Consider the following 12,572-nt stretch of genomic DNA (forward strand, 5'->3'; position numbering starts at 1 on the left):
GGGGAGGGAAGACTTCGGAAGGTCACCATGATGGAGGACGACAGCAGAGCTCACAGGGAGAGGTGGAAGGAGTGAGATCAGAGCTACAGATAGAAGCCATACCAGAGCCAAAGAGAATTACAGACACAAGACAGAAGAGAAGATCTGCGAAGGCAGAGGAGGAAAAACAAAATAAAGCAAAACAGGAAGATTGTAGCAGACATGTTCACTGAGAGTGACGGACACGGGGAACCTTAGAATGCTGGACAGAGGACAGGTTTGCCAAACATGGAGACTTGGCGATAAAACGGGGAGAAACTTGGTGGGTTCAGAAATAAGGACAGACCCTAGAGAAGAGCAGTCTCGTGCTATTGGGATAGAAAGGGCCCGGGAAGCCAGAAAAATCCGCAATGATAGCCACTTCAACCCCAGGGTAGGGTGATTAATCAGTCCCTTAGAGAGCTGGAGACAGCAAAGATGTTGGGGATGGTCTGGAATGGCAAAAAAAGCAAGAGTCTGAGACACAGAAGCGGCCAAGTGGAGACTGAGGACACAGCGTTAAGTAGCCTGACATGGAGGTGCGGGGTGGGGGTCCCTTGGGGCGTGGCCTTCTGCCAGGGGACCACGGAAGGCTGGGCAGAGGCTGGGTTGCTGCGCGCCAGGCTGGCAGCGGGGGTGCTGAAACGGACAGCTCCCGAGTTCCCGTGGATTCTGAAGGGCGGGCCCAGCTTCTGCCCTCACCAGCTCCGGGATCTTAATATGTTCTCTCCAGAGTTCGGGTCCCCCTCAGTCTTCCTTTAGCTTTCTATGACTTCCTGTCTGTCACCCCAATTCCCTGTGCCCTTTATCTTCCGTTCCATTTGAGTTCCCACTTCCCCACCCCCGCCCGACTCTGTCCCCTTCTGCAATCTCTGTCTCTAAGAATCTCTCCCTCTGCCCCCGCCTCCTTCTCTCCTCTTTCTAGCCCTCACCCGTTTTGTCCTCAAGATCTTTCCTCTTCCCTATTTGTCTGCTTCTCCCCCACCCCCGCTGCATCTCTCTCCCTTTCCTGCTCGGCCTCGATCTGGCTCAGGCAGTGTGACCTTCAGTCGTCCTCTCTCCACAGAAACCTCGAGTGGCGAGAAAGGCGGGGACAGAAGGCAAGCCCACACTTCTCCCTGCTCAGCCTGCCCTCAGCTCCCTTCCTCCCCGCCTCTGCTTCCCCCCTTGAGGGCTGGGGAGGGCCTTAACTTCAAGGATCAGTCACTCTTGAAGGTGGTTTCACAGGGGCCACACACGCGACCCCCAAGTTCTCAAATCATTATAGCCCAGTACCATACCGCCACTATAGGTGCCACCCCAGGCTGTAACAGTCCCCAGGTTCTCCCATCCCCCAACCCCATCTGGTTTCATTCTTTCCGTGTCTTCCCTTCCAGTGTCTCCACCCTTCCAGATCCTGCATCTCTCCATTTGTCTCAGGGTCTCTGTGGCAGCCTCCTTCTGTCCTGAGAGAAGCAAGGTCAATGGAGAGGGGGCCAATGCCGGGACCTGAGCTGACCTGCATGCTTGTGGGCATTGCCCAAGGTGACGAGTGCGTGAATCTCCTGCTGTTCTCGCGGACTCCCAGGATCTAAAAATGCCCGCTGACCTCCCACCCCCCAGAAAATAAACCACACGTATCCCCAGTTTTGGGGTTTTGTTCTTTTTTTATTCCAACAGGGACTGAGATGTGGCAGGGGGAGGTATAGGGGCCCAACTGACCCTCTCCCTGGGGGCGTCTCATAGAAATCTGAGGTTTCTCCCCCCAAAATAGAGAGAAAGAGAAGAGAGGAGGGGCACCAGGAGACACCCACATGTCCAGAGGCCCTCCCCACCTCCAGAAGTGTGGAGAGCCGTGTCAAGTCTTGGGGAGTCTGAGCAGTCCCAGGTTGGGGTCCTCCCCGCGGACCGCTTTCCAACTCCGGGAGCGGCCCCCACAGTCCCCAGCCCTTGGAGTCCTCGGTCTCTGCGCTCCTCCCGCCCTCGGTGCGGGATGGAATGCGGGTGTCTGCGACACCCTCGCTCGAGTCCACTAGGGGGCGCAGGCCGGCTCCGGAGCTGGGCTGGAATTCACCGGGAACTGAAGGCAAAATCGCGGCTTCCTGTCCATCTGGGGCGCATCGCGTCCCTGAAGTCAGTTGGGGCGTATGCCGGCCCCGTCCACGGTCATTCGTGCTCTGTCAGCTCGCGGGGTCCAGTGGGGCCTGGCCGCGGTCGGGGCGGGCTGGTGGCTTCGGCTGGGGTGCCCAGGCCACGTGGGGGGGCCCCGGCCCCCGAAGCCCGCAGCGCCTGGATGCGCCTGCACTCTTGGCAGACGCGCACGTGCGTGCAGGGCGTGGGAACCGCGGGCCGGGGTCCCCCGGGAGGCCCCGGGTCGTCCAGGAGGCGCTGCGGACCCCCGTGCGCGCCCGCGTCCCCGCCCGCGCCGGCCGAGTAGAGCTTGCCGTTGCTGAGTCGCATCTCGCGGACCGCGCGCAGCGACAGCAGGGCCCGACTCGGGCCGCCCGGGCGCCGGCGCCGGCGGGAACGCGAGGTTTTGCGGCAAGACACGGCGTGGCGCAGCTCCTGCAGCATCTCCTGGCACACCGACACCTGGTGGTGGTGGGACGGTCACCGCGGGGCACGACGCGCCCTCCTCCCCGCACCATCTCCTTCTGCACCTCTCCTCTCCCTCCCACCCTCTCCTCACCTCCCAGTTCTGTTCCCATAGAGAATGCTTGTTTTCTGTACCCTCCCTCATCCCTCTCTCAGCTCCATGTTTCCTTGAGTTTGTCCCTGAGCCTGCCTTTTACTTTCTGATCCCTGTCTTTCCGCACAACATTTTCTGACTGCCCCTGTCCCCCCGTTTCTGCCCCACATTATTGCAAGGCATATTTTACCGAGTGCTCAGCACTGATCTGGGCACCCCTACTAACAGCAAAGAATAAAAGAGAATTCCTGGTTCTTGGGATGTAGGTCAGTGGTAGAGGCCTTACCCAACACGTGTAAGGTTCTGGGTTCCATCCCCAACAATGGAGAGAGAGAGAGAAAAATAGAGCCCAGCCCTCCTCAAGTATGCACACAGAAAACAACAAATGGGGACATGAGACATTCTGTCAGACAGGTGCTTGGGAGAGAAAACAGTCATAGTGTGTGTGTGGCTGGGCAGGATGCTGCCATCCAAGACAGTGCAGAAGAGGAAGTCCTCAGTGAGACTCCATGTGGAGGCTGCATGAGCCTCATGATAAAAGCCCCGCGGGTGGGGGAGACAGCACTGTAACAGGAAATCCAATGCAAAGGTGCTGAGGTGGGGCCTGGCTTGGGAGGAATGGGGAGAGAGGGAGGAGATGAGCAGAGAGTGAGGACCAGTTGAGTAAGGCCATCAGACCATGATAAGGCTCCAACGGGAGGCAAGGGAGAATTGATGTAGGAGACTGAAGGCTTTCTTAGGACTGCTTGAGCAGGCTGAGCAGGGAGCCCTGCAGGAAGGTTGAGGGTAGAGACCCTGCTGCAGCAGGCTGGAGCAGAGGGATGAGAGAGGCCTCTGGGCTGTCTTGTGAAGGCAGAGCCCACAGGGTTTGCCGAGAAATGGTGAGGGACAGGAAGGAGTGAGGGCTGGATCATGCTTGCACTTGGCACTGGAGACTCTGCCTTGTGGAGACAGAGCAATGCAAGCTTGGACACTTGGCATTGTGCTTCATTACTAGACATTCAAGTGGGGCACTGTTACAGACTGCGGAGCTCATGCCTTGGGGAGCTGAGACAGGAGAATGACTACTACAAGTGTCGGGCCAGCATAAGCTATGTAGTGAGTTCAAGGCCAGTGGGGGCTACATAACAAGGCCTTGTCTCCAAATACCAAACCAGGGTTAGTGAGATGGGTAGGCCACCGGGGCCGGTGACCTAAGTTCCTTCTCTGGGCCCCACAATGGTGGAGGGAGAGAATGGATTCCCCAAAGTTGACTCCTGACCTTCACGCTTGCATTCAAACTCAAAAGCTAATAAACAAAACCAAACAAAAATCTTAGGCTTGGGGAGACACACTTCTGGGAGTTATGGCACCTAGTCTCTATGTCCCACCCCTTGGCAGTCCTGTGGTCCTCTCCAACATTACATCAGGATTGTGCTGAGTGACAGGATGTGACCAGAATCTCCCATTTCTCTCTTGGATCGCTGCTCTGGGGGATATGAGCTGCCCAGGCAGGAGGGCACTTAAGCAACTCCATAGAGAGGCCCTCCTTCGAGGAACAAAGGCCTCCTGCCAGCTGCCACTAAGTGTATGCATTATGCTTTTAATTCTTGCTCTGGATGCTTGATGTCCTAGGATCTTACAGGCTGGTGGAAGGCTGTCTTTCTCAGAACCGGCCATGTTTCAGAGAACAAAGGGCCAACCTTCACAACAAACCAAACAGTAGTGGGTGAATCTAGAGAGATCTAGGGCTGCAGATCTAAGGCTGATGCAGGGGGACTGCCAGTTTAAGGCCATCCTGGGCTAAGGGCTGAATTCAAGGTTAGACAGGATAACTTAGTGAGACCCTCTCTTAAAATAGAAAGTAAAAATAGGGCTGAGGATATAGCTCACTGGCAGAGCACTTGCCAAGAAACTGCCAATGAAGGGCTTTGTGGTAGAACATTTGCCTGGCACACTCGAGGCCCTGGGTTCTATGCTCAGTACCACTGATACATTAAAAAAAAGACAGCCCCCATGTTCCAAGCCCACCAACCCGATTCCAACCAGCCAGTCCCTCCTCTGTCTTCTCTGCTGCATACAGTCTCTGCCCTGCCTTTTCCAGGAAAACATAAGGCAGACTGGCCCAGCCACTTCCTCACCCTGCGTCCCTCTCCTGGCACGTGCCACTCCTCAGTGGCACAGTCTTAGATGTGTGTGACAGGGGTACGCCTGCACTGCTACCACCCGAGAGGCTGAGGCGAACTGTGGCAATCCTCCTACCTCAGCTTCTCAAGGGCTAAGATTATGAAGTCACTATGCTTGGTTTGTCTGTCTGTCTGTCTCTCTCAAAAAGGGTGTCATGTGGCTCAGGCTGGGCTTGAACTCCTTATGCAGATGTGGACAGTCCTGAATGGCTGACCCGTGTGCCCACCTCTGCCTTCTGAGTGCACCGCCACACCAGCCGTTCCTGTTGTATTTCAGTATCCTGCCTCTCAGCCTTGGGGATCCTCCACACCCTTTCTTTGATGGGTCCTGGAACTCTCATCACTCCCTCGGCTCTCCTTCGCTCCTCTGTCCTTTCTCCTACCCTAGAACCTTTATCCAGTCCTCTGATCTGTCACCCCCTTTATCTAACCAGGGGTTTCTTGGCTCCCCTCTTACTTCTGGCTCCTCGATCCCCCTCCCCAACACCTCTTATATCCTCCCTCTACTTCATCCAATTTCCCACCACTTTGGGCCCTGGGGTCTCCCCGACTCCAACCCCAACCACAGTCAACCTCACCTCCTCGGACTCCGCTGACCTCCGCGTGGACCAGATGAATTCCATGACTGCCACGAAGACAGCAATGATGAGGCCACAGATGAGCACAACAAAAATACCTCCAATATTCTCCATGCCCAAACCTGGAGGGTGGGGACAGCCAGAGTATGGGCAGTGTGGGCGTGGGCCCAAGGGGCTTTTGGGAAAGAGCAGGCATAGGAAGCGGTGGCTGACCTTTGGCCCTGTGGTCCTCCTCCTTGGGGCACCGGCCGCCCTCCCACCACTTGCGCTTCAGGATCTCCAGCCTGTTGTTCTCTTGGAGCTGCAGGATGGCCAGCGTGATCTCATCCCGGAACGGGGAGCCTGGCCAGGCACATGAGGGGATCACCATGGGCCCCACTGCCCCCAAACCCCACCTGCCCTGCCACGTCTCCCAGCTTCTACCCAATCTTGTCACACAACAGCCAAGAGAGGTCAGGCCTCTCCAAGCCCTTGGCAACTATGACGAGGCTCTCTGTCAGGGGGCTGCCATTCCGAGGAGGCCAGCACACTGGCCTCCCGGCAGGTCCCCGCATCTGCCAGACAAAACTCTACTTTAGGGCCTTGACTTCTGCCCAGAACACCCTTTCTCTCCCCTCCCTCAGGTCTCTGCTTACACACTGGCTCCTCACGAGTCTTCTATGGCCACTTAATTCAAAATGGCACCAAGTTTTCCACTCCCTGTCAGTCTCTGCCTCTACATCTGTCCACAGCCCTTGTCAGCACCTACTGCTATAGAGCATGGCTCTGTCTGTGGTCTAAAATGCCTGCCACCTGGAAGGCCTCGCAGCAGTCGGCTTAGTGCATCCCTTCTGTGTCCGCCCCTTCCCCCTCATGTGTTCCCCTCAGGCTCTCTGCTCTGAAGTCCCATCTGAATGCCAGGCAGGAGAAGATGAGTGTTTCTTGGGTACCCAGGGGCCAAATTCTGGGCTGACAGAGTAAGCACCCAAGTCTCACGTTTGAGAAAACATTACCAAAGTCTGGAGACAAACTAGCACTTGGGTTTCTCGCGCTGGGCAGTGAAACAGTATGTATGGAACTACAAACTGTTTCTCCCTGCTCCTTCCTGCTTTTTCTGGGTGGTTGCTCTGAGCTAGGATATAGGCTTGGTGTAGAGAATATGAAGCAAAGAAAACCAAGTCTTAGCTGAGCATGGTGTTAGAGCTGAGCACGGAAGTGGTACACACAGACACACACACACACACACACACACCACACACGCACACACGTCCCTAGTGTCCCTAGTACGTGGAAGGTGGAGGTGGAAGGATCAAGAAGTTCAAGGTCATCCTCATCTATAACCTGACCTACTTGATGGTGAATCCTCACCTCAAAGAACTGAAAAACAAACAAACCCAAATCCTGTCTCCCACAGAGGTGTAGCACCTTGTAGTTCATGTTTACTGAGGAGTACATGCAAAGTCACCTCAGTTCTCTTAATATCCCCCGAGGCTCACTGGTTTCTAGGCTGGCTTTTTGCATGTTAAAAGTGTAGAAGCTCAGGATGGTGACCACACTTGTCCAGGGTCACACGGAAAGGCTGCTTGTCTTATGGAGTTGGGCGTGGGATATTCCTGAGCTCACACACACATCTTGTTTAGTCAGCCCCACATCCCACATTTCCGGTGCAGCCATGCTCATACCCAGCGGCATGCCGATGCCATAGCCCTTGGTGTCGAGGAGGCCCCCGATCTGGGTGAGGTTGCAATTGAGGCGCCGGTGGTACTCATTCATGGTGGACTCCAACAGGAAGGCGTAGCGGGAGTTGAGGACTCGGGCAATTCCTTCCTCAGTGCTCTTGACAAACACGCTAGGCTGTTTTGACTGCATGTAGTTCCACATCCGCTGGTATGTCTGGTACCGTGAGTTCTTGGCAGAGGGGGTATGAAGGAAGATGGGTGAGGGCCACTCTGATGGTTTCCCTTGAGCCCTGTCCCTTCCCTTTCCCACATACACAAGAGTAAATTCATCTCAGCTTGTAGCTCCCCCTCCTTCCTCCTGACAACTCATACCACTTGGCCCAACCCTCCCAGCAGCCTCCTTGACCCTGCTCTGCCTGTGCCACCCAGGTCTGCCTCCATGTTTCTGTTCACTGGGTGAGAGTCACTCTCCAGCCAGGCAGCGGCTCTCCCCGCAGCAGGTCAAGGATGTCGACTCCCCTCATACCTAGCCTGAGGGGTCCTAGGGGTAACCCACCTGGAAGAAGGTCATGGTGGAGCCGGCATGGATAGTGCCGTACTCAATGTTGGTCTGATCCGCCAGGTCGTCAGCCGACTCCACAGGCACCTCCATGCGCTGCACCGTGAGGAATGCGGCCAGGTTGGCCGTGTAGGAGGAGATGATGATCAAAGTGAAGGCCCACCTGAGGGGTGGGAAGCGTGAGCCACAGGCTGGAGTCATCTCTTGCACCTTGACCTGTAACCATGGCCCCCTCCTGAGTGGCTCCTCCTGACCCTTGACCCCAGTGGCTCTAACTTTCAAAAGGCTCAGTGCCTGCCAGTTAGGGCAGAGGGCTGGAGTGGGATTCTAGAGCTTGACTCCCAGGGTTAAGTACTGCTTCCAGAAACTTCTGACTCCAGGTATAAGAGAGGAAGATTGTCTGGAAATACGCTCTCAATGTGAGCAGCAAAAATGCTGAACAGAATAGAGGAAATCTTTAGCAGTGCAGAGATTAGAACTAGGGTCTCAAGCATGCTAGGCAAGTGCTCTGCCCCTGAGCCACACCCTAGTCCACACTGGGGGATTCTTGGCAGGGGCTCTACCACTGAGCCACGCCCCAGACCCTTACTGGGTATTCTAGGCAGGTGTGAAGATGAATGGGGTTTCAGAGACAGAACACTCAAAAGGAAAAAGGCACACAAAATAGGGTGGGGTGTCCCGAAACACAGGGTTCGCTTGAACCTTTTACTGGATATCAATGTGAGAAGTGAGACCTCATGAGGACAGAAAGACAAAGAACAACCCTGCAGTGTTCACACAGGGAGGGAATTACATCTGTAACTCCAGTTCCAGAGGATCTGATGCTCTCTTCCCTCTCTGGGCATTGTACACATGAGGGACACACACAACAGGCAGGCAAAATTGCCATCCATATAAAATAAACAAAATTCCACACACATACACACAAATAAAATGATGGGCAAGCTACACAATGTAAACACTAGGCATCCAGAAGCTGTAGTGTGGTGCTAACCTCAGAACAAGCACTGGGGCCAGGACCGAGAGACAGGATCCGATGACAGAGGGGACAGTTCAAGAGGACGGAACAGTCCCACATATCAGTGTCCATAATTACAGAGTTCAAAACTCAAAGTGGGGCTGGCAAGGGACAGTCCAGCGGGTCAAGGCATTTGTCACCAAGCCTGATGACATTTTGATCTCCAGGTCCCACATGGTGGAAGGAGAATGGACTCCCATAAGCTGTCCTCTGAGCTCCACAAGTGCTCCATGGCACGCACAGACCCCTCGGTAAATAAGGACAATCTTTGTTTGTTTGTTTTTAAGACAGGGTTTCTCTGTGTATTCCTGGGTGTCCTGGAACTCGCTCTGTAGATCAGGCTGGCCTCAAACTCACAGAGAACTACCTGCCTCTGCCTGTTGAGTGCTGGGATTAAAGGTGTGCACCACCACTGCCCAGCAATAAAGAAAAATTTTAAAAAGTAAAAACTGATTATACAGTGGAATGCTTGCCTACCTTCTCTCAGAGAGGAGCTAGGGCATGGCTCAGTGGTGGAGCCCCTGCCTAGAATCCCCAGTGAGGGGCTGGGGTGTGGCTCAGCTGTACAGAACCTGCCAGGAATTCACCAATAAAAGGCTGAGAGTATAGCTAAGAGGCAAAGTGTTTTTCCAAATATCTGGGTTTGACCTCGACAAGGGAGAAAAAAGAGGTGGGGGTGGGAGAGTGGGAGAGAGAGAGAGAAAGCAAACCCAGAGCAAAGTAGCCATCTGACAACTGCAGAGCACACAGGGAGACGCCACCACTTCCCTCTCTGTGGTTGATAGGACAGCCGCACAGAGATCAGTGAGGAGGCAGACGCCGTGGACAACCTCAAACCACTCACGCTCAATGACATTTCTAGAACATTTCACCCACCAACATTGCAATTCATCTCCAGGCAAGCACAGGGAACATTTCCCAAGACAGACCATATTGCAGAGCCACGGAACGAGTCTCAATAAATTTAAAAGGATTAAAGACCTACAGAGAATGCTCTCCAACCACAATGGAAGTGAATTAGAAATCAATAACGGAAAGAGCTGGAAAATCCCCAAGTCCTGGCTCAACTGGGCGTCTAGCTGGGTGACCTTGAGGCTAGGCTCTGGCGTCCTCACCTGGGCTGGTCTCATCATTGCTGGCTCTGCCACACAGGGATTTGTGAGGACTGGGCTAACCTAAAACACAGACTGTGCTAGGCACGTGCTTACTGTAACTGTCTCAATGACACTGCCCGACTCACGCAGGAGAATAGGTATCCAATGGGGTTGGCTGCAGGACCCCAGGGCAGCCATTTGTTCTACCCTGGCCTCCCCTGGTAACCCTCCTGTCCTGCCAAGTAACAGTGGCCAGGCCCTCTTGCAAGTCACAGACCCGAGGGATCCTCTCAGGCCCCACTGGCGTCTTAGCAGGCCTTAACAACAGGGCACTGGCCTCTGCCTAGCACATGTGCAAAATGTTCTGTGTTCGGGGAGAGTGGACAGAAGGGTAAATAATACAGCTTCCTGAGAAGCCAAACCTCTGATCCTGACATGACACCCGGGGACGGACATAATCTCTCCACACCCACCTCATGGGCCAATGTGATTCACTACCAAGAAATGACCTGGTGGCTGCCCAGCACACATCAGGTGCCAGGCTGGCCCTTGAGACCGCAACATGGTGGACAGGTGGAGGCAATGGGTACAGGGGGATAAGGACTGGCTGCTCACTGAGCTATATGGACAAGGTAAATTTGGGGTTAGCTGTTAGCACCTAAAAGAATCAGCCCAAGATGGCTGGATCCACGAAGAGGCTCAGATGAGGAGTCTGGAAGTGAGAATCCCTAGCCCGGTGCATTCAGGCATGGCCTGCAGTGGATACATGCATCTAGAGGGTGTTTCGTGTTGGGTCAGGTGTGGGGCACTTTGTCAGTTGTCCTGGTTTCTGCCAGTGGACGGGCTGACAACATAGAAAATTGAGGGCACGGCTCCCAAAGCCTGACTCCTCCACGCAAGGAAACATGTATTTCTTACACGGTCATAGTATGAATTGAAATCTCCAGAGCGCAGCTCTCACTCAAATTGAGGGCTGGATGCTGTTGTGTGGGGGAACTGCTGAAAAAATATCCACCATTTCTGGAAGTCACATTTAGGACAGCAATTCCACCGGTATTTGAGTCACCAAGTCTGAACGTTTGGGCCAGCTGCACCAGGTCCCAGTGATTCATACCAGCACCAGCACGTTCCTTTGCCAAATACTTCCGAGTGTCAAACGCTGAGCGTCAACAACGTTCCAATCAATGACCTTACTTCTCGGCATCCCGCACTGACTCATTATAAATAGATGTCACCTGTTTTGTTTCTGTCCTCTCTCATGTTCATGCACAAGCATTTGCTTATTGCTCTTATGTTATCCAATTACAGATTACATCACCTAGCTGGGCATTGTGGTGCGTACCTTTAACCCCAGCACTTGGGGCAGAGACAGGTGGATTTCTGTGAGTTTGCAGCCAGCCTGGTCTACATAGTGAGTTCCAGTATAGTCAAGGCTACATGGTGAGACTCTTTCTCAAAAAACAAACAAATAATACATCAAACCACCTTTTTTTTTTCTCATTACAACTAGAGCATTGTACTGAATAAAAGCTTTTTAAAAAATCTTGTGTCTCTGTACATGTGAATACAGTACCACTGGAGGCCAGAAGGGGGCGCTGGATCCCCTGGAGCTGCAGTTACAGGCAGTGGTGAGCCTGAGCCTACTAACTTGGGTGCTGGGAACTGAACTTGGGTCCCCTGCAAGAGCAGTACATGTTTTCTTAATCACTGAGCCATCTCACCAGCCCTAAAAAATTGAATATCACCTCAAGATGAAAAAGCATTAAAATAATATTAGTTATGAAAAGGGGGTCTGCAAACACTGCTGGTGCTGGTGGATTCATGGCAGGGTGGGGAGAAGGCAGTGGGCAGTGTGAAGCCGAAGCTGAGGACTGAAGTGCCAGCAGATGCTAGCAGGGGGCAGTAGTAGGGGGCACACATGCTGTCGGAGCTAAGGCGGTGACTGGACATATGGATACAATGGTCACATGTGAAGTGAGGGTTGAGGGGAGGGGAGAAGCCTTGCTGCTAGCTGGATCAGGCCGACGGGCTACTTGACAGGAGGGTGTGGAGACGGTAGCTGAGGAGGTAACCCGGAGACCTTTCTGGACACTGAGGTGTGAAGGTAGGCAGGGCTCAGAGAGCAAGGAGAGTGAGGTCAGGGGATTATCCACTTCCCAAAGAGTGACCAAGGGAGAGCCCCCTTGTGGTAAAGGTCAGCATTTGGGCATGCTGATTCAGTCCTGAGGTTGCAGGTATGGCTAGGGGAGACTGTGGGCTGAGTGAACACTGCCCAGGAGGCATGTTCTGACCAGGGCCCACGACGTCCCCTAGGATGACAGCATCGATGCCCTACAGTCCTCCTGCGGGATGGTGGGAACCTGGCCTGCAGTCACTGTCACTGAGTCACATGAGGAGACTAACAGTGTGGCTGAATGGGCAGAATGTGTGAGAGGACGAGGGGGTGTGGAAGAGCACGAGGCCGGGCAAACAGCTGCAGGGGGCGATGAATGGCTTCAGGGGTGACAAGAATGGGAGAGGGTAGGGAATGGCCGTGGTTAGACAGCGCGGCACTCAAGCAGCAGGTCCAGGCTGAGGAGGAAGAAGTTGGGCTCACAGAGTGGAGGCCACTGGCTCTGTGCCTTTAGGACAGTACAGACTCATCACCTGAGGACCACTGTCCACAGCTCTGTCAGGGCCCCTGTCCTCAGAAGCCCTGTGCAGCTGGTGCAGTGCTGTGCTGACCTCGCTAACACCTTTCATCCGGGATGTGAGGGAGCCAAATGAGCCCCTTCCACCGTCAGCACCAGACATCTGCCCCTCGACCCTTGGAAA

General features: G+C 54.2%; 1 protein-coding gene across 1 annotated transcript in view; it reads right to left on the bottom strand.

Moving 5' to 3' along the window:
• Nucleotides 1–2,163: 2,163 nt before the first annotated feature.
• Nucleotides 2,164–12,572, bottom strand: part of Grik5 (glutamate ionotropic receptor kainate type subunit 5) — a 61,127-nt gene continuing 50,718 nt past the window's right edge. Inside the window, exons 16-20 of the mRNA XM_038339450.1 lie at nucleotides 7,644–7,809; nucleotides 7,091–7,316; nucleotides 5,643–5,771; nucleotides 5,430–5,551; nucleotides 2,164–2,589 (exon numbers count right to left, since the gene is read on the bottom strand). Of these exons, the coding sequence (XP_038195378.1) occupies nucleotides 2,164–2,589; nucleotides 5,430–5,551; nucleotides 5,643–5,771; nucleotides 7,091–7,316; nucleotides 7,644–7,809 (1,069 nt within the window). The remainder of the gene's footprint in view (nucleotides 2,590–5,429; nucleotides 5,552–5,642; nucleotides 5,772–7,090; nucleotides 7,317–7,643; nucleotides 7,810–12,572) is intronic.

The sequence above is a fragment of the Arvicola amphibius genome, chromosome 8 (genome assembly GCF_903992535.2).
Source record: "Arvicola amphibius chromosome 8, mArvAmp1.2, whole genome shotgun sequence".
Taxonomy (NCBI): Eukaryota; Metazoa; Chordata; class Mammalia; order Rodentia; family Cricetidae; genus Arvicola; species Arvicola amphibius.